The 22,269-nt window shown below is 47.0% G+C and overlaps 2 protein-coding genes across 5 annotated transcripts in view; one reads left to right on the top strand and one right to left on the bottom strand.

Moving 5' to 3' along the window:
• atad2b (ATPase family AAA domain containing 2B) overlaps positions 1–10,896 on the bottom strand; it is a 62,156-nt gene extending 51,260 nt beyond the window's left edge. For 3 of the 4 annotated variants that reach the window (XM_064340749.1, XM_064340750.1, XM_064340748.1), the window contains exons 1-11: positions 10,546–10,895; positions 7,688–7,845; positions 7,202–7,242; positions 5,957–6,104; positions 4,265–4,361; positions 3,641–3,767; positions 3,384–3,545; positions 2,778–2,853; positions 2,432–2,533; positions 1,876–1,987; positions 1,566–1,681 (exon numbers count right to left, since the gene is read on the bottom strand). In XM_064340749.1, the coding sequence (XP_064196819.1) occupies positions 1,566–1,681; positions 1,876–1,987; positions 2,432–2,533; positions 2,778–2,853; positions 3,384–3,545; positions 3,641–3,767; positions 4,265–4,361; positions 5,957–6,104; positions 7,202–7,242; positions 7,688–7,845; positions 10,546–10,653 (1,247 nt within the window). In that variant the 5' untranslated portion in view covers positions 10,654–10,895. Of the gene's footprint in view, positions 1–1,565; positions 1,682–1,875; positions 1,988–2,431; positions 2,534–2,777; positions 2,854–3,383; positions 3,546–3,640; positions 3,768–4,264; positions 4,362–5,956; positions 6,105–7,201; positions 7,243–7,687; positions 7,846–10,545 lie in introns of all 4 variants that reach the window. The other variant, XM_064340751.1, reaches the window with a different exon arrangement.
• Positions 10,897–14,207: 3,311 nt separating this feature from the next.
• Positions 14,208–21,431, top strand: ubxn2a (UBX domain protein 2A). Its single transcript, XM_064340747.1, has 7 exons — positions 14,208–14,310; positions 16,117–16,179; positions 16,726–16,840; positions 17,323–17,432; positions 18,302–18,439; positions 18,885–19,043; positions 20,386–21,431. Exons 2-7 carry the CDS (start codon positions 16,136–16,138, stop codon positions 20,567–20,569), a joined length of 750 nt encoding a protein of 249 aa, XP_064196817.1. The 5' UTR covers positions 14,208–14,310; positions 16,117–16,135; the 3' UTR covers positions 20,570–21,431.
• The last annotated feature ends 838 nt before the right edge of the window (positions 21,432–22,269 follow it).

Genomic DNA, 22,269 nt, shown 5'->3' with positions numbered 1-22,269 from the left:
AACACACGTTACATACACTCTCTACAGAGAACACACGTTACATACACTCTCTACAGAGAACACGCATGTCACATACAGCCCTCTACAGAGAACACGCGTGTTACATACACTCTCTACAGAGAACACGCATGTTACATACAGCCCCTACAGAGAAACACGCATGTTACATACACTCTCTACAGAGAACACGCATGTTACATACAGCCTCTACAGAGAACACGCGTGTTACATACACCCTCTACAGAGAAACAGGCATGTTACATACAGTCTCTACAGAGAACACGCGTGTTACATACACCCTCTACAGAGAACACGCATGTTACATACAGCCTCTACAGAGAAACAGGCATGTTACATACAGCCTCTACAGAGAACACGCATGTTACATACACTCTCTACAGAGAACACGCATGTTACATACAGCCTCTACAGAGAAACACGCGTGTTACATACACTCTCTACAGAGAAACAGGCATGTTACATACAGCCCCTACAGAGAAACACGCATGTTACATACAGCCTCTACAGAGAAACAGGCATGTTACATACAGCCCTACAGAGAAACACGCATGTTACATACAGCCTCTACAGAGAAACACGCGTGTTACATACAGCCCCTACAGAGAAACAGGCATGTTACATACAGCCTCTACAGAGAAACAGGCGTGTTACATACAGCCTCTACAGAGAACACGCATGTTACATACACTCTCTACAGAGAAACAGGCATGTTACATACAGCCTCTACAGAGCAACACGCATGTTACATACAGCCTCTACAGAGAACACGCATGTTACATACACTCTCTACAGAGAACACGCATGTTACATACACTCTCTACAGAGAAACACGCATGTTACATACAGCCTCTACAGAGAAACACGCATGTTACATACACTCTCTACAGAGAAACACGCATGTTACATACAGCCTCTACAGAGAACACGCAAGTTACATACAGCCTCTACAGAGAAACAGGCATGTTACATACAGCCCCTACAGAGAACACGCAAGTTACATACAGCCTCTACAGAGAAACAGGCATGTTACATACAGCTCCTACAGAGAAACAGGCATGTTACATACAGCCCCTACAGAGAACACGCATGTTACATACAGCCCCTACAGAGAAACACGCATGTTACATACAGCCTCTACAGAGAAACAGGCATGTTACATACAGCCCCTACAGAGAACACGCATTTTACATACACTCTCTACAGAGAACACGCATGTTACATACACTCTCTACAGAGAACACGCATGTTACATACACTCTCTACAGAACACGCGTGTTACATACACTCTACAGAGAAACAGGCATGTTACATACACTCTCTACAGAGAACACGCAAATTACATACACTCTCTACAGAACACGCGTGTTACATACACTCTACAGAGAAACAGGCATGTTACATACACTCTCTACAGAGAACACGCAAGTTACATACAGCCTCTACAGAGAAACACGCATGTCACATACACTCTCTACAGAGAACACGCATGTTACATACAGTCTCCACAGACAGTCATGTGTGTTACGTGCTCTCTAGCACCTCACCTTGGTGGCTGTATTTTAAACTTCTCAAAGACTTCAGGGTACAGGAGGGGAAAGACCACCATCTCCTTCAGGGCCTGGATGTGTGTACCCAGCCCCCCAACGCTGTCGAACCGCACCTGGGACAGAGAGATGGGGGTCACACCAACGCCAAAATGCACCATGTCTCACCAAATAACACAACCGAACACGTCACTGAATCCCATTCGTGCAGCACCTTCTGCAGCTGCTAGGACACAGTCTGAACGCTCATACATGCAGCTCACAGCTTTGAACAGGATACTAACGGAACATGAGTTTTTGGGGAACTCACAGAGGTGTCCAGGTTCATGGGGTCCACGTCTGCCAAACTGGCCCCCACTTTCACACGGTCCCGCAGCACCCCACTCGCCAGGTCCTCCGGCCGCAGGTTCATGGGTAAGCACCTGAGCACACACAGGTGAGACACAGGTAACATACCTGAGCACACACAGGTGAGACACAGGTAACATACCTGAGCACACACAGGTGAGACACAGGTAACACACCTGAGCACACACAGGTGCAACACAGGTAACATACCTGAGCACACAGGTGAGACACAGGTAACATACCTGAGCACACACAGGACAGGTAAAACCTGCCACACAGGTAAACAGTACACCTGAGCAACGGTGAGACACAGGTAACATACCTGAGCACACACAGGTGAGACACCTGAGCAACTAAATACACAGGTAACAGACCTGAACACATACAGCTAACACACCTGAACACACAGGTGAGACACCTGTGCAATGAAACACACAGGTGAGACACCTGAATACACACAGGTAACACCCCATGGCACATAGGTAACATGCGAAGCGGGTCTGGATCTAACAGCCTACCGGTTTCGCGCGCGGGTCATGCTCTTGCTTTTCCTTCGCTCAAACCGCTCCTCGTCAGAGGAAGACGTCGTGTCGCTGCTGTGGATGGCGTGCTTCTTTACCCTGCAGGACATCAAATAGACAGGGGGTCACACACACACACATATACATACACAGGGGATCACACACACGCAAACACATATACACACGCAAAAACATACACAGGGGATCACACACACACACACATATACACACATATACACACACACTCACACACACACACACACTCACACACTGACACACACACACATGCACATGCACATACACACACACACACACACACACACACACACACGAGGGAGCTGACCTGATGTGGCTCCTCCGGGCAGGGGACCGGTGTGTGTCAAACAGCGAGTTCTTGCTCTGCTTCCTGCTCACAGGCTCTGCAAGCAGGAGAGGGCGGAGTCAGAGACGCACCTGGCGTGCTGGGCGTGTACAGGTGTCTGAGGTGGTGTGGGCATGCTTACACGTGTGAGGTGGTGTCGTGGTAGGTGTGAGGGTGGCTGTACAGTGTGAGGTGGGTGGTACAGGTGTGAGGGTGTGGTCTGTACAGGTAGGTGAGGGGGCATGACATGTACAGGTGTGAGGGTGTGGCTGGTACAGGTGTGAGGGTGTGGTCTGTACAGGTAGGTGAGGGGGCATGACATGTACAGGTGTGAGGGTGTGGTCTGTACAGGTAGGTGAGGGGGCATGACATGTACACGTGTGAGGGTGTGGCCTGTACAGGTGTGAGGGCTGTACAGGTAGGTGAGGGCGCATGACACGTACAGGTGTGAGGGTGAGGCCTGTACAGGTAGGTGAGGCGCATGACGTTAGGTTGTCGTACAGGTAGGTGAGGGCGCATGACACGTACAGGTGTGAGGGTGAGGCCTGTACAGGTAGGTGAGGGGGCGTGGCCTCTGCAGGGGCGTACCTATGGGCGGAGCTTCGTATCGCTGCACAGTCTTGCGCTGCCGCAGGTTGTACGGCCGGTCGTTCTCCTCCCCCACTTCCTCCGCCTCGTCTCCTTCGTCTTCATCGTCTTCATCATCCTCCACTTCATCGTCATCATCCTCTTCCTCCTCCTCATGAGACTCTGAGACAGAGCAGGAATTAGGAGCACATTACCACAGCCATTCACTAACTCCTGCTGGGGTAGAGTGGGGGGGGGGGGGGGGGGTAGCCGGATACCTTCGGTGCCCTCCTCTTCCTCGCCCTCTCCTTTGCTCATCACCTTGTGGTGCGTCTGCATGCCGTACGCGTTCCGCCTCAGAGACTTCCGCCTCCTCTTCACCCGCGAGTACATGTCCATGTTCTCCTGCGACCGCCATTACACAGGCATTACACAGCCAATACACATCCATTACACAGCTAATACGCAACCAGTACACATCCATTACACATCCGCCATTACACAGCCAATACGCAACCATTACACATCCATTACACAGCCATTACACACCGCCATTACACAGCCATTACACAACCATTACACAACCGCCATTATACAGCCATTACACAACCATTACACAACCATTACACAGCCATTACACAGCCATTACACAGCCAATACACAACCATTACACATCCAGTACACAACCATTACACAGCCATTACACATCCATTACACAGCCAATACACAACCATTACAGCACCCTCACACAACCATTACACCACTTGCTCAAAACCATTACACAACCATTACAAAGCCAATACACAACCATTACAGCACCCTCACACAACCATTACACAGCCATTGCAGCACTCTCACACAACCCCTGGAGAACCCTGGGGGAGTGGGGGGGGGGGACTCACGAGCTCGGTGTCGGTCCACATGCGCAGACGCTCCACCTCCCGGTTCTGTCGGATGCTGCTGATGTTATCCATCTCCTGCAGGACCGCCTCTGCCGTACTGCAACACACACACACACACACACACACACAGACCGGGTTATTCAAACTGCAACACATACACACACACACACACAGACCGGTTATTCAAACTGCAACACACACACACACACACACACAGACCGGGTTATTCAAACTGCAACACACACACACACACACGACCAGGTTATTCAAACTGCAACACACACACACACACACACACACACACACACACACAAACCGGGTTATTCAAACTGCAACACACACACACACACACACACACACACAGACCAGGTTATTCAAACTGCCACCCACACACACACACACACACACACACAGACCGGGTTATTCAAACTGCAACACACACACACACGCACACGCACACATGCACACAGGGTTTGTACTGCCTGTGGGTTTTAACTGAACATGAATTTCCTGAAAGTTCAGTTCAATGCAGATTAATTTTATGCTCCTGCGTAGGTGAAAACGAGGCTGCAGGTTTGATTCTCAGGTGAGGCACAGCCATTACAGCATCAGCACTAAACCGCAGTTCAACCTCAGTCTGTACACACAGACAACGTTCAACACGTAAAGGGTGCAGTACCCTTTACAATCTGCCATGTCTCTCTGCCACAAAAGGGGGCGCTGGTTGTGTATAACTGTATGGGCCAGCCCGTCTGTTTTTGGGGAACTTAGCACACCTGTGGGAGGCCCAAGTAAGGAGATCCGAAGAGATGCTTCTCCTGTATAAGGACCTCATCTGAAGTTCCTGACTCTCTCGCTCTTGCTCTCCCCAATTTCCCAATTTTGCTTTACCCCTCCTGGGGAGCACACATCTCTAGCAGTTTGGCTGTGCTCCTAGGCCTTTTTGTTTTTTGTAACAATTTATTTATTTTTTTAATAAAAAATTAATCTCCCCACAAACCAGGTGTCAGCTTCGCTACGTTCACGGTGGCCGTGTGCAGCCGTAACACAATCCCGCGGCAACCCACGGACAGGCAGCGGTGTTTCCCAGTCCCTCGTCCAATCCGCTCGCACCGTGTCTCCAGCTCCCGCAGATCGCAAATCTGTCCGCCATCTGTTCCCTCCGAGCGGACGCCGCGGCGGGCTCCCGCCCACGTGACGGCGCAACGCGCGCCTGAGCGAGCCAGCAGCCCGCGGCCATCCGCTCACCATGGCAACGGAGCAGCCTCTGCCCATAATGCACTGGGAAACATGACGGCAGGGCCAGTGGGAATTCAGGGACGTGACCGAATCAGCGCACTTGCTTACTATTGAGTGTACTTGCTTAGTACACTGGATGAGAAAGTTGTAAAGCAGGCGAAATTTTCTCTGAATGTAGTGTACTTAAAATCCGAGGATGATATACTTATTTTAACGAGCAGGTTGTGTTCACCTGTTCAGGGTCTGGTAATAACGCGTGTTATAACGGGCAGGTTGTGCTTACCTGTTCAGGGTATGATAGTAAGGTGTGTGCTTACCTGTTCAGGGTATGATAGTAAGGTGTGTTGTAAGGGTCAGATTGTGCTTACCTGTTCAGGGTCAGATAGTAAGGTGTGTTTTGAGGGTCTGATTGTGCTTACCTGTACAGTCTCAGGTGATGACAGGTGTGCTTACCTGTTCACTAGCTGGTCAAACAGCCGGCTCTGGTTGAGGTGCTCGAACCGGCTCTTTCTGGAACGGCAGCTTCGCTTCAGCTCGACGTGCCCGTTCATCCGGGCGTGCTCTCCATCTCCGGCGTCCTCCTTCCGCTGGCCCTTACGAGCTGAAATAAACCAATCAACCAATCAGCATCAAACCCAATCAACAATCAACCAATCAGCATAAAACCCAATCAACAATCAACCAATCAGCAGTAAACCCAATCAACAATCAACCAATCAGCAAACCCAATCAACAATCAACCAATCAGCATAAAACTCAATCAACAATCAACCAATCAGCATAAAACTCAATCAACAATCAACCAATCAGCATCAACCACAACAATCAACCAATCAGCAGTAAACCCAATCAACAATCAACCAATCAGCATCAAACCCAATCAACAATCAACCAATCAGCATCAAACCCAATCAACAATCAACCAATCAGCATCAAACCCAATCAACAATCAACCAATCAACACCAAACCCCATAAACAATCAACCAATCAGCATCAACCCCAATCAACAATCAACCAATCAGCATCAACCCCATCAACAATCAACTAATCAGCTCCAACCCCCATGAACAATCAAACAATCAGCATCAGACCAAATTAACACCAAGCCCAAATAACAATCAACCAATCAGCACTAAAACCAAATAACAATCAACCAATCAGCACCAAACCCAATCAACAATCAACCAATCAGCACCAAAACCAATCAACAATCAACCACACACATACATATGTAACAGATACAGCACAGCACTGACTGTTGCCTGGTGCACTCTCTGAAGCAGGAAACCCTGGACTCTTACACAGTCCGTAATATCATTCATGAGGGGGTAATAACCTACGGCACATTTTATTCTGCAAGAGTAACGCTGTTAATAAAGTTTCACTGAGCATGAATTACTGCGACATTCTAACAGGCTACCAGACCCCCTTACATTCCAACTTCCCTTCCAACCGTCTCCAAACAGGTGAAATCATGGGTGATGATTTCTGCACTTGATGATTACTGCAGTAATTTCATGAGGTGACAGGTGGCCTCATAAATGCAAAGTGCCTAATAAATGTTGAGGAGTACTGTCAACAATAAAGTTTTTTCCAGGAACAATAAAGTAGTTATTCAAGATTTTAGTCACACTGACACAGCGAGAGGAAAATGAAGTTCAACTTTAATTTAAAAAACAATAAATTTTAAAACTTACAGAGGCTTCCGTGTCCATTCTGCAGGGCCTCAGTGGATAACCTGCAACCAAGCGGTAAAGTTAGCGATCAACAATATACACCGCACAGACCACAAGCTACACTGTATGTGTCTGTATGTACAGACCACAAGCTACACTGCACGTGTCTGTACGTACAGACCACAAGCTACACTGTACGTGTCTGTATGTACAGACCACAAGCTACACTGTACGTGTCTGTATGTACAGACCACAAGCTACACTGTACGTGTCTGTATGTACAGACCACAATTTACACTGTACATGTCTGTATGTACAGACCACAAGCTACACTGTATGTGTCTGTATGTACAGACCACAAGCTACTGTATGTGTCTGTATGTACAGACCACAAGATACACTGTATGTTTCTGTATATACAGACCCCAATTTACACTGTACGTGTCTGTAAGTACAGACCACAATAAACACTGACCCCTTGGCCTCTGAGCCCCCCCCCCCTCTCACCTGGTGTGGTGTGCGGGGATATTCCACGTGACCCTTTGACCTTTGACCTGAGGGCTGGGCGAGGTGTCGCTGGAGCTGGGCGTGGTGTGCCGGCGGGTGCGTTTCGAGGGGGGCGACAGCCGGGCGCTGCTGGAGCTGACATCACTTCCTGGGTCCTTCTGTAGGCGGCGCCAGAGAGGAAAACCGTTCACAGGCTGTCTGGAGATACTTCACTCCCACAAGTGCAGTGCAAAAAGAAATATGTATATATATCTATACACATACGCATGTGATTACTTTTTAGAGAAAATGAGTTTCCTTTAATTGAGGAAGGACCATTGTGTGTTTCAGACCTGTGTTTTGTACAACAGCGCCTTAACGGGACGAGACACCCAGCAGCCCCTGGATAATGATGTCTGCAATGGGTCTGTACACTAGGATCTGATTGGTGAAAAATGCGACCAACCAGACCACAGGCTCCCATTCCCCATTCCTTCAACTGCAGGCTACTTTCATGAACAATTCCAGAGTTTTCTCACGAGAAGTCCCGACCTTTCATTGGGCAGATAATGAATTTGCATGCCAAGTAGCAAAAAAAAAAAAAAACACTGAGCAGATGGGTTTGATAAGATGCACTTTATTGAACCCTGTGGGGTAATTTGTCATCCACTTTAGACCTAGATCCTAGCTACTTAGAACCAGTGGGCAGCCACAGTGCAGCGCCCAGGGACCAGCTCCAGTTCCGAGGTCTGTGCCTTGGTCAAGGGCAATGTCAGGAGTGCCAGTGCCTACTGGTGTGGGAGGAAACCGGAGTACCCGGAGGAAACCCACACGAATGCAGGGAGAACATGCAAACGCCTGGACTTGAGCCTCCTTCTTGCAGAGCTTAGCACTATTGGGTGCCACCATGCCGCCCATCCAAATGGCAAAATAATCGTTTAAGTACTTTAGTAAAAACAACTAGGCGTCGCTTTTCAGATAAGCAATGGGAAGCAGTTCTATTTGGGCATAATGGTACAACTTCAGCTATAGGTGGCACCGCTGCCCTCCCCTCTCTCTCTGAGCTCAAACCCGCGAGGTGGCAGAGCCAAAAGCTAAGCTTCTGGGTGGAAACCCTTTCAGCATTCCACGTCCGACCTGGCGAAGTTACACGCTCCGATATGCCCGTTCGCTACAGCGCGTTACCTACAAATTGAGAGCAGATGTCAAAGCTGTTCACAGGATGAATAATCTATATATCACGCTGAACATGAGGTCTTTCTGAGAATTCAACCGAAGATCTTGCCTTCATGCAAGTTCAAACGATTCATAAAGTCGATAAAGGGGGGTACGTCAGGTACATCGAGCAGATTTTGATTTTTATTCCGACCTGTTCAGACAAACATTCTTTAAAATGCGGCAGCGTTCCATGCTACAAACCCGCTTGCTCAACTGAACATGCCGAGTTGTCAAGAACAAGACTTCAAAAACCTTAATCGACCGGCTCTCTTTTAAAAAGACACCGGAGCGTGCTGCTGCACGAGGAATACTTAAACGGAGCGTATTTTCTCCGGAGACCTCGAGCACAGCCGTGGCAGCGCGCGCGAGCCCACCTTGCGAAAAAGAACATTTGTCGTTCAGACGCGTTTCCTTGACCGTCTCGATGTCAATTTCACGGATGTCGATTTAGCAAAACAAGACGCAATGGCCAAGAAATGATAAATTAAGACTGTTAGTAAACGGGACCGTCTGAGGTCAATGCAGCCCCCTAAATCACCATATAGAACGAGGCAAACAAAGGAAAGAACAGCTCGATAAAGTTTGAGGCGCTCGAAACCTGTAGATATCACTCATGTAGTATTGTTATTGAGCCGCTTACGACTGTCATGCCCTGGCGTTGGGTTTATATTGCCGAGGGAACATTTGATTACAACGATATGGCGAAATCGTTCGAGCTCCCCCCCTCCCTTCTACATTTTATTGCAACAAAGACTAGAGAAAACAACACTACTGCCAACGTTCTGAGACGTAGAGACCGCCCACTCACGGTTAAAGGGGACAACAACCCATTGTGTTTGCCATTGAAAATGACCACAATGTGAGCACTTTAACAACTGCAACTAATAAAAAATATGTTACGTCATACATATGCTTAAACGTGTTTATTTGTAGACCATGCCATAACAATGAAACATGCCTTCAAGTTCGAATACCCTAAACTTAACGTTGCGCATCGAGCAAAACACGGTTGACCTTTCTCGTAACCTGCATTAAACTGCATGTTTTCACGTTTTTCTAGACCCAAAGAAAAGTTTACCGAGTTCAACTTTTCCCAAAATTAACGACACTGTCCGTTTCTAACCGCCAGGCGGGGCATTTCCCTCACTATCCATCTTTCCCTTCCCCCACCCCAACATTGGTTCCGTTTATTTATAGATAGCAGGCTACACGGACACCACGGCAAGAACTTGCCATAAACAAACTACTCAAGGCATATCTGCGTCCGCCTAGTGCTCGTCACTAGCCGTGCTGTGGGTGACAAAACGACCGGGCCATTGATCCACACTCGAGCCGGTCAGGCACTGAGGCGAACAATCTGCCGGGCTAGCCGCCTAGCTTTGCTAGCTTTTTATTTCACACAAAGAGAACTTGGGGGACAGCGCTGAACACAAGACAAGCTATTGTGAAATAGACAAGACTAGCGCGACACATCGCCGGACGGGCAGTGACAATTGCGCCCGGGCACGCCGCCTCACTCACGGCGAATTCAGCGGACAGTTGCAAACACTACCGGCACACACTCGCTAGCTGTACAACAAAAGACGCGCTGGCAAGAGGCAATATGCAGGCCAAACAAGACTGCTAGCTAGCAGCGCTTGAGAGAAGCCCGGTGTTCTTACATGGTGCTGTTCGTCTGAGCTGGGGTTGTTCTTGGCGGAAGATCTTGTCCTGGACGAGATGAAGAGGCCGCAGCTCTCGTGCTGGGAGCTTTTTCGGGTGTTCACCATGATTTTTCCACGTCGCGGCTCTTGTCAGTTATGTCTATCCGCTTGTTACACTGTCTCAGTGAGTGGAGTACTGAGGCGCCATTTCTCTTTCTCTCTCTCTTGCTCTCTCTCCCTCTGCTGTCTGTCAGCGGACACACTCCAGCGCTGAGCACTTCCGCTTTAAGCACGAGCGGTGATTCCCCCCGGCCGCACGCGACTCCTCGGTAGCAAAAACACTCCGATCTTGCAAAAGTGAAACTGGCGTATGATTTAAAAAATTATATATCAACGTTGTAAATAGCCAAATGTAAAACGGAACTAAATGTATACCAAGCCTCGCTTGCTTAACTGGACATCAAATCCTTTGGAGTTTCTGTTTTTCTAGCACTATTTCATTTGGAATAGTCAATCGTACCTAGAAACCAAACTGGATAGAACCGACATGTAATTTGTAATTACATTCCAGCGTTTGCAGTTTATAAAGTGGTGGTTGCGTTGTTGTTGTTGATTAACGTTTCAAAGAAATAGCTCGTTTATCACTGCTGGTGGGAATGCGCATCTAGCGAGCTGTTGATGCATGAATAGACTGGAGCCGCAGTTGCATCACGTTAGGTCTCTCTTTGATTTAAAAATATACGTTATAAAAATCAACAGAAAGGCTTGTTTTTGCACGTTGTAACGTTAGCCGTTTAATAAGATGTCTAGTATTGGTTTTTACGAATATATAGGCTATTATACAACTAATTCTCCCGTGCGTATGGGACAGATGACAAGTGGTCCTTTTGACAGATGGGATCTTTTGCATTCGGAGCGAGAGCATAGCCACGTGCGTGCCTCTCCGCGTTTGTTTTGGTTCGCCCTCGGGAGCAGAGCTGCGGAGTAAAACGGGGTGGGGGAAGTTATTAATGAATCCGTTTTATTGGGCGCCGTGATTTGACTCGTGTTCAGAGTTGAGGCGCGAAAAAAAAACTCCTCAATTAATGAGCATTCGGAGATTTGTTTAATTCAAACGATCACAAGTTGAGATGTGTGGCGGGGAAAAACTTTTATTTGAGGTTATTTTCGAGGTGTATTCTGTTTTCAATGTTGTATTCGTTAATGGCATTTATTAATGCTTCTGTTTACTTTAACTATTTATTATAACTTTATAAACTAGCATATTGGCACGTTTCCATTTTTTTCTGTATTCTCCAATAATTTGAGTCTATTTAAAACAATCATCTTTACCTAATGATTACATTTCTGTACAGCTGGAAACTTTTTGTTAATTTTGTGTTTGTGTTTTTATGTTTTACAAAAACGACTGTAAAAAATGTAAATGCTACTTTTTCTAAATAAATATTGAAATTATAGAAGAGAGTGCAGTAAGGGGGGAATTTTTGTTTTCGTGCTTTAAACCAGCGAGAGCCATTGGTACAAAAAAGTTGCACATTATACGGAACATATAAAACGCTATTTATGGCTGTTCACTGAAATGTTGTGGAAGTTTTCCAGTACTGCTGTGCGCATGCACTTTGTTTCATGAGATCAAACTCATTTGAGAGCAGGTTTGAAAAATATGAGTGCTCAAGGTCAGTATGGTACGTATTTCAGAATACCAACCCACACCTGGAAATGCAGCATGGGGTGACCTGCAAAATTATGATCTTAATTTTTTTTTTTTTTTTAAAGAAGGAAAAGAGCAAATGCCAGGCCTGAACACCAAAATAGCAAGCAGACGAGGTACCGGGTTCCACTCCTGTCAGCTAAGAACAGGAAGATAAAGCTACCATTGGCACATGATCATCAGAACTGGATGATTGAAGGTTGGGAAGTGTCGCTTCGTCGGACAAATCTCTGCGACACGCAGATGGTATAAACAGCATGAATCTACCCAGTCTCGTGCCAGCGATGCAGGCTGCTGGTGGTGGTTGTGTAACGGTGTGGGGAACGTTTTCTTGGCACACGTCGGGCCCCTTAATGAAGCATCGTTTAAATGCCACGGCATACACAGGCATTGTTTCTGACAATGGGCATCTGTTTACGGCCACAGACTTGCCTTTTTTTTCAAATGGATACTTCCAGCAGGATAACGCGCCATGCCACAAAGCGCGCATCATCTCAAGCTGGTTCCATAAACAAGACAGTGACTTCCGTTTACTCCAACGGCCTGTATGGACTCCAGATCTCAATCCAATCCAGCACCTTGGAGGTGGAACGGGAGGCTCGCAGCATAAATACGTGGCCAAAAATCTACAATAATTATGTGACGCTGTGGAGCCAACATTTACCAAAGTCCCTGATAAACCTTTATAGCGTCTTGTCGAATCCATGCTGCTAAGAATTCAAGCTGTTCCAGTGGCAAAAGAAGGTCTCACCAATTTACTATATAGCTGTACCTAATACACTGGTCACTGGGTGTATGTCAATAATGTAATAATCAAAATTTACTTGCATTTAAAATAAAAAATGTCTTGGACCTGGATTCGTTTGTATGAATTGATTTATTTGTTTATTTATTTATCTAAATAGTTTGCTTTGTCAGCTAACAATATAAAAGCCAATTTGTGAACCGTTCAATTATGTTGCAATAATCGCGTCCCGCTAACAGTGGATCTGCTACTAACTACTCCAGAAGACCCTGTTGCCATGCAACACTAAGCAGCAGCCCTGCTACAAGCGCTCATGCATATTTAGTGCCTTGGGCCTCCCGCTGTGTGGCGTTTAGATTAATGTAAATCTCCTTATTCTGTGCCTGCGTGGCTAATTTAACCCTTAATGGGTGCGTGCGTAAAAACTTCTTAACCGCAAAGTTTGAGCTAAATGTTATTTAATGGACAATGGGATAATAGTTTTAATAATAGTCCAGACGTTGTTTTTAATAGAAGTGTTTTGATTTTTGTAAATTTACTTTTTTGGGGTTCATCCTTGACTGGTCGTTGCGCTGCTCTAAATTTTAACTATTTTGTTACTGTTGTTGTTTGACTATGTATCGTTCAGCTAAACTATATTTCAGTTTAAGTAGCTAAGATTTTTTCACGGAATTCGTTTACTTGGTTTGTGAAGAAGCCGCTGTCCCGCTGACTGTGTCTTTTCGCATTACGCCAGCTCGCTATTGCAGCTGATCCGACCATCTGTTCTGTTTCCCCCCGATGAACAGGGTCTTTGCTACTGCCATGTTTGGAAACTGGCTAGCGCTAAGCAGTTTGTATTTTTTTAAGATATTGGCTAACAGTACTCAAAGCATTAAATTGGACCAATTTCAGATAATAAAAAAAACTTTTATAATAGTCTCATGATTATTTTCTATTGAATATACAACTCTTTTTTCTTTTTTTTTTTTTGCAAAAGTATGCTGTTTGCTCAGAAATAGAGCTACAACCGGCAACAAGTAACATCATTAACGTTGCAACAATAAGGCGTTTGTTTTTGGATATTATGATAGCAAAAATCAAAACAAGCCAATTTTATGAACCACAATGGATGGAATATCTGTTGAGTTACATTCGACCGGGAGGGGACGCTCAAACTTTAAAAAGAAGTCGAGCTCATCGTAACATTACGGCAGTTTTGGACCACAGACGGCGCCTACGTCAATGCGAAGCGGCGATTTGATTGGTGAGTAGAGCAAAGGAACGCCACAACTGCGAGGACGCTTACCTAGGCCGGATGACATCCGTGTGTGGGAGACAGAAACTGGTAGAATAAAGCTCCGTTATTTTTATTAGTGTGTAATGTCGAACGTGATCACGAACTGAAACGCTTTCATGAAAACGTTCGTGAAGTCGTAGAAGTGACTTGAGATGCTATCATGTCGGGCGCCAACACGCTTCCTTACATAATTCTGTCGCATTTACAGTTTATGGCTGTCCATGCTATTTGAAAGCCAGATTTTTTAGAGCGTGTTTGCGATTTATTTTTCGTTTCTGGGTCTAAAATTAAAAAAAATTTTTTACATCAGTTAATTTTCCGTGGACGTATTTCTCGTTTGCATTTGCTTGGTACGATGTGGCTACAGTCGGATCAATTTAGAGTTGTATGATTGCCAATTTGGAATCGTATATTGCCATGTCACGTTTCTTTTTACATCACGATGATGACAGTCGCTTAAATTACGAGCACGTTTGCATTGACTACAAACGCAGACAACGTTTGCCTGTATAATCTGGGTATATTTGTCAAAACTGAGTATAGGCTATTGAATCATCTTGTCTGTGAGCTAAGGAGCATTTTAGGTTTACCATTAGAAATGACAAGATCCTTTTTTGTTCGAACAATAAAATTTAGATATAGGCTATGACATCGAAAACAAAGTTATATTTTGTTAAAAATGAATCTCTAGTCGTAAGAGTGAGGTGTCAGCAGGTAATTGTTTTGCTGGGCACAATTTTTCAAGCGGAACGGCTGCGCACTGCTTCAGGGAGAGATGGCTACGTATCTCGGCGCTTCACTTAAGCGTCTCAAACTGCGACTTGGTTTAGTACGACGTGTGGGAATTTGTCTTCGTTCATCCCTCCCAGAAAGCCGTTATCTGCTCGCTTTGTCTCGTCTTGTCTTGTCTTTCCCGCCTGACCTTCAACGGCACACAGGATGTGGTTGAAGGTGCCAGGGCCGCCGGTGTAACAGGGAGAATGGCTGGAGTTAATCTCTTGTGACAAGAGTCTGAATGTTTTTCATTCCGTTTAATGCGTCTTTTGTTGTCTTTGCATCGCAAATTCAAAAGTAGAAATTCGAGGCATTTGGTTGCCAGCGCCCTGCCTATGTGCAAAGGCTGGATTTGCTGGAGTTGCGATGGTGTCTTGATTTGCAGGCCTGGCTTTGACAGTTAGCCTGCCCCCACCTACCCCCTCAAGTTAGTCTGAGACATCCAAATACTTTAAAGAAAGTGAACAGTTTTTCAGTACTCAATAACAGCCCTGACTGAGGCTGACATGCTTGCATGTGCATTGCTGAGTTTGGATGTGTGTGTGTGTGTGCAGAGTTTCGGTGTGATATGTATGTGTGTGTGTATCTCCACAGAGTTTGGATGTACGGTGTGTGTGTGCAGAGTTTCGGTGTGATATGTATGTGTGTGTGTATCTCCACAGAGTTTGGATGTACGGTGTGTGTGTGTGTGCAGAGTTTCAGTGTGATACGTATGTGTGTGTGTGTCTCCACAGAGTTTGGGTGTACGGTGTGTGTGTGTGTGTTGCAGTGTGTTCAGAGTGATAGTGTGCAGTAGTGTGATAGTGTGTGTCTCCACAGAGTTTGGGTGTATGGTGTGTGTGTGTGTGTGCAGAGTTTCAGTGTGATACGTATGTGTGTGTGTATCTCCACAGAGTTTGGGTGTACGGTGTGTGTGAGTGAAGTTTGTGCGTACAGAATTTTGGTGTGATACGTGTATGTGCAGAGTTTGGGTGTGATGCGTGTGTGTGTGTGTGTGTGCACAGAGTTTGGGTGTAAGGAGTGTGTGTGTGTGTGTGTGTGCACAGAGTTTGGGTGTAACGTGTGTGTGTGTCTCTGCAGATGGGAACAGACACTTACCATGAAAGAAACTGACAGTAGAGACAGTGGCGGAGATGCAGACTGGTGAGTTTGTGCAAAGAAAATTCCTCAGCTCTGCTTATGGGAAATTACACTAGTTATTAATTACTAATGCCATTGGCCCGTACTGTACATAAAGAAATACATACATGTAGAGTGAAGTAATCACATTGCCCAGCTGGGCTTTAACCCTTTAAGGTGTGTGATCACAAATATGCGATTAAAACATTCTTAAGTGAACATTCCAATGCTGATGTCACAATCACTGTAAACGAAAGCAACAGAGTTCTAGGACACTGGCTTAGAATATTGAAAAGTCATTCCCCAAAGAAAAAAACTACTCTTCAAAGGGTTTTAGGGTCCAGTAGTGAATCGCTTCATGTGACCCCCCCCCACCCCCCCACCCCTAAACTGGAATCTGGAATTCAGTTTGATTCAGTGGGGGGTGGGGGGGTTCATCACCACACTAAGGCCCAGGGCTGTAGCTCACTATGCCTCCCATCTGACCCTCATTCAGGTGTTTGTTTTCAGCCGGTCGCTGTGGACCCCTGTGTTAAACTCAGTTTTTTTTGGGTGTTTTTTCACGCTCAGGGGCGAAGGGGCGGAGAGCGCCGAGGAGGAGGCGCCCATGAGGCGCAGTTTTTCGGTGGAGGACCTGCTGGACGAGGTGGGGAGGATCGGCAGGGTACCATCGGCAGACTCCAAGGTAACCCACCCCATCCTTCAGCCAATCACGGGCGGCCTGTCCCTAAATACCAGCTTTGAGTCGGGGTGCACAACAAGAGCTGCTCCGTTTCAGGATTTTGTGCCAACGTCTGCTCTTAACTATTTAATTGAGCTGAATCAGATATTAATCCAACATTTTCAAAAGCAAAGTGGAGGGTTGGAGTGAAAACCTACAGGACGGTAGATCTCCAGGAGCAGGGTTGGGCAGCCCTGCTCTAGCTGTTGAATGAGGTGTGCTTTGTTAGGGTTGGAGTGTAAACCTACAGGACGGTAGATCCCCAGGAACAGGGTTTGGTTATCACTGATCTAAGGCGTCCCTGACTTTTGGGGCTCTTTTATGTGCCTTAGCCTGTGGTCTCTGACGCGGAGCGAAACCGTGGTCTCTGACGCGGAGCGAAACCGTGGTCTCTGACGCGGAGCGAAACAGTGGTCTCTGACGCGGAGCGAAACTGTGGCTCGCAGGTGGAGATCGTGGTGAGGCTGTGGAAGGAGGGCTTCACGGTGAACGACGAGGAGTTCCGCTGCTACTCCCAGGACGAGAACCAGCAGTTCCTGGAGGCCATAAAACGAGGGTCAGTCATCACGCGGGCGGTCATGTGATCGGTCACATGACTGGCTTTCTGCAAAGTTCTTTTTGTTCGTTTTGTGTGGGCAGACGCATGGCCGCCCCTGTGCTCGGAACATGGCGGTGGTTTGTTCGTAAATTTGTCACAAATAGAATCAAGTTTTGTCACAGAAATGGAGAGGGTACTTCTAACAAACCTCCAGCTTTACTGTGGTTATGTTGTGCTATGTCATGGTTAGTTATTTATAGAAATCTGCATTAAAAGGTGTGTACTCTGATATGATAACTAAATGATGTGAGTTGTGTTACAGAACGGACGTACTGAATAGAATGTAATAGAAAGTTTTATTGAGGTCTTAGAAGACGAACCCCAGTGTCCAATTTTACATTAGAGACGGTGTCTGAAAATGTCTGTCCCCTATTCTTATACAATCTATGATACCTGGTCACACACTTGTCTCACCCCAAAATATCTGTACCTAGTCTTGTGCCTGTGTCACCCGAAAATATCTGTACCTGGTCTTGTGCCTGTGTCACCCAAAAATATCTGTACCTGGTCTTGTGCCTGTGTCACCCAAAAATATCTGTACCTGGTCTTGTGCCTGTGTCACCCGAAAATATCTGTACCTGGTCTTGTGCCTGTGTCACCCCAAAATATCTGTACCTGGTCTTGTGCCTGTGTCATCCCAAAATATCTGTACCTGGTCTTGTGCCTGTGTCATCCCAAAATATCTGTACCTGGTCTTGTGCCTGTGTCACCCCAAAACACCTGTAATGTGCACCTGGCCTTGTGATGTCACCCCAAAACACCTGTAATGTGCACCTGGCCTTGTGATGTCACCCCAAAACACTTGTAATGTGCACCTGGTCCCACAGGGAGCTGCCGGAGGAGCTGGAGCTGCGCTCGGAGGAAGGCGAGCTGGAGGTGATCATGCAGGACATGAAGGAGGAGCCGTACGTCCCGCGCAAGAAGAGCTTCCACCCGTTCACGGGCCGGGGGTACCGGCTGGGCAGGTCGCTGGCTTTGGGTTTCAGTTTGAGTGTCGTCCCCAGTGTGTGCTGAGTTTGCGTTTGAGTTTCAGTTTGTGTTTCGTTCCCTGTATGTGCAGAGTTTTCGTTTGAGTTTGACTTTGTGTTTCGTTCCGTGTGTGTTGAGTTTGAGTTTGAGTTTCGTTCCCTGTGTGTGCTGAGTTTGCATTTTCATTTGAATTTGAGTTACGAATTCAAATGAAAATGAACCAGTTATTGGCGAGTTGGGGCTCCAGGTGTGGCTTGTGTGTGGTGTGGCACAGAGTCCGTCAGCGTGTGGAATACTGCAGGAGGAATAGCACACCTCACTTCCTGTCTGTGTCCGCTGACGGAGGTGGAGACACTTTCTGTAAACGCTCCCTCCTAAAAATGCCCGGCCCTGCTCTGCCCGCCCTTACGTGTGTCTGTGACCCCCCCCCCCCCCCCGCAGTGTTGCTCCACGTGTCGTGGCCCGGTCCCCCTCCCTGCACGAGGACAGAGACCCTCCCATCCCATTGGTGGAGCTCAACGACACCCAGCCAATCACCAGCCTTCAGATCTGGCTGGCGGATGGGCGAAGACTGGTGCAGAGGTTTAACCTCTCTCACAGGTGGAGGAATTATCATTATTTATTATTATTATTATTATTGTTGTTGTTGTTGTTGTTGTTGTTGTTGTTGTTGTTGTTGTTGTTGTTGTTGTGTGTGTTGACCGAGCAAAGACAAGCGTTTTATTGGAAGATGAATACTGTGAAACATGAAGCTGAAATGGGAACCATCACGGAGTCGTTTGCGAGAGTATACAGTAGGCTAATGTACTGGGTTACGCTGACAGTGCGGATGAGAATGCAAACGGTCTGAAAGTTTAATTCCATCACAACTGGGATGTGAGAGGAGGGAGTTCTGATGACTGTTTCTGTTTGTTTTTCAGTTTGATTTGTTTTGTGTGTGTGTGAGGCATCAGTGGCATGCTGTTCTCTGTGTGTTTGATGGGATCAGTGACATGCTGTTCTCTGAGTGTTTGATGGGATCAGTGACATGCTGCTCTGTGTGTTTGATGGGATTAGTGACGTGCTGCTCTGTGTGTTTGACGGGATCAGTGACGTGCTGCTCTGTGTGTTTGATGGGATCAGTGACTTGCTGCTCTTTATTTCACAGGATCAGTGATGTGCTGTTGTGTGTGTGAGGATCAGTGACGTGCTGCTCTGTGTGTGAGGATCTGTGACGTGCTGTTCTCTGTGTGTTTGATGGGATCAGTGACATGCTGTTCTCTGAGTGTTTGATGGGATCAGTGACATGCTGCTCTGTGTGTTTGATGGGATTAGTGACGTGCTGCTCTGTGTGTTTGACGGGATCAGTGACGTGCTGCTCTGTGTGTTTGATGGGATCAGTGACTTGCTGCTCTTTATTTCACAGGATCAGTGATGTGCTGTTGTGTGTGTGAGGATCAGTGACGTGCTGCTCTGTGTGTGAGGATCTGTGACGTGCTGCTCTGTGTGTTTGACGGGATCAGTGACACGCTCTGTTTCGCAGGATCAGTGACGTGCTGTTCTGTGTGTTTGACGGGATCTGTGACGTGCTGCTCTGTGTGTTTGACGGGATCAGTGACACGCTCTGTTTCGCAGGATCAGTGGCGTGCTGTTGTGTGTGTGAGGATCAATGACGTGCTGCTCTGTGTGTTTGACGGGATCAGAGACACGCTCTGTTTCGCAGGATCAGTGGCGTGCTGTTGTGTGTGTGAGGATCAGTGACGTGCTGCTCTGTGTGTTTGACGGGATCAGAGACACGCTCTGTTTCGCAGGATCAGTGGCGTGCTGTTGTGTGTGTGAGGATCAGTGACGTGCTGTTCTGTGTGTTTGACGGGATCAGTGACGTGCTGCTCTGTGTGTTTGACGGGATCAGTGACACGCTCTGTTTTGCAGGATCAGTGACGTGCTGCTCTCTGTTTCGCAGGATCAGTGACGTGCAGGACTTCGTGGAGCAGTCCGAGCGCACGGGCCTCCCGTTCGTGCTGACCACCTCGCTGCCCTTGCGGGAGCTGCGGGAGCAGGACCTGAGCCTGGCGGAGGCCGACCTGTCCAACGCCGTCATTGTGCAGCGCCCCCTCAACAGCCAGCCCCCCTTCGGACACTCCTGACTGGGGCAGGCACCCCAACATCCCCCCCCCCCGAAGCTCACGTCACTGCTCCTGGGACACCACAACATCTCCCACAACCCTCGAATGCTCCTGGGACACCCCAACATCCAGCACCCTCTCCATTGCGCTTCGGAAACCCCCTATATCCGGCACCATTCTGGACATTGCTGACTGGGGGACACCCTGACACCTGCCTATCCCCCCCCTCCTTGTACACCCACTGCCCCATTCCTGCAGACGAGGGGCTGGATATGGGACCCCCTCGTGTGTAGAGACTTCTGTAACAACACTACTGCAGTCACCACACAATCTGGGGAAAATGTTCTTTATTTTTTATCCCCCCCCCCCCCCGGGAAAAACTGTCTGTTAATTTCTGATTTCTGTTTTTGTCCATCAACTCTAAGGAGTGGTGTAATGATATCCACATGAACAGTAATGATTTTAAAACATAATAAAAAATTGTGTTGATGGATGAAGCAGAGGGGAACATAATCTGAAATGTAGGGTTAAGTCCCGCCCCCTCACATGGCGTGGGTTACCAAGGTTACATGAAAACCCTGCAGATGGTTTAGTTGTACAGGAGAGTATGTGAGTGTAGAAGAGAGTGAATGAGTTCTTTCTTTTTAAAAAAGCATCAGAGCAATATGTGTGAGTTGCAGTAACTATGTGTCTGTGAAAGATTGGAGACCCAACCCTCAACAATAAAGTCACACCCTCGACAATGAAGTCACACCCTTAGCAAAGAGCTGTCACTCTCATCCATAAGCAACTCCCGCAACAATATGTCTCTCCAAAATAAGCTCCACCCTCAATACCAAACCGCACCCTAATAAAAAAAAACACCCTCACATTTTCATATTTATCTGGTTTTGAAGTGTCTTATTGCCGCAGGTGTGAATTTTAATGCCTTTTCACGGGAAGGGAAACGCTGAATACTTTATAGAAATAAAAGCGGTAGTTTTGAAGTGGCGCAGTTGGTGAAAGTTCTTACTGCCACCAGTCAGTCATGACCAGACTTCTGTGTTTCCCCCAGAGAACAGGCCCTTATTCCTGAATCCAGTGTTAAAGAAAAGCCCAAAAAGGTTAATCCCGAAAGAGGGCACTGTGTAAAATTGGTACAAGTATTATCTTGGGATGGCTCTGGGGTATCATTCCCAAAAGAGCTGGTTTTCAATTTGTGTGGTATTGAGGCCTTAACCCTGCACGATAAAAAGCGGGAGGCTCTTTCCGCCAACTGACCCGGAGTCCCACGTGACAGGTCCGTTGGGCGCGTGAAGCGGCTTGGAAACGGCTCGCGTCCATTCCAAGAGCATATTAATCAACGAATGGAGATGCGTTTACGACCCGGACACGCGCCGCGGAACACGGTCCCTGCACCGCGGGGCAGAGTCGCTGTCGTCTCAAAACAAACATGTTCAGTTATGAAATACTGCGGGCTGTCAGGTCAATAAATTCTGTTCTCGGTCGCACTGTGAGGAGGACCCTGTAATAGGCCTGTACTACCGCAGTGATCAAGAAACATATGCTCCACATGAATGAGTAGGCCTAGGCCAAACACATAAATATATTTAAAACTAATTGTTATACATTATATTGTGCATATATTATGCTATTGAATAACTATAATTTATAATGAAATGCACTTTTTTGTACGTCGCTTTGGATAAAAGCGTCTGCCAAATGAATGTAATGTAATAATT

Source organism: Anguilla rostrata, chromosome 6 (genome assembly GCF_018555375.3).
Source record: "Anguilla rostrata isolate EN2019 chromosome 6, ASM1855537v3, whole genome shotgun sequence".
NCBI classification, from domain to species: domain Eukaryota; kingdom Metazoa; phylum Chordata; class Actinopteri; order Anguilliformes; family Anguillidae; genus Anguilla; species Anguilla rostrata.
The sequence above is the reverse complement of the archived record's forward strand: the minus strand, read 5'-3'. Positions and strand labels throughout refer to the sequence as shown.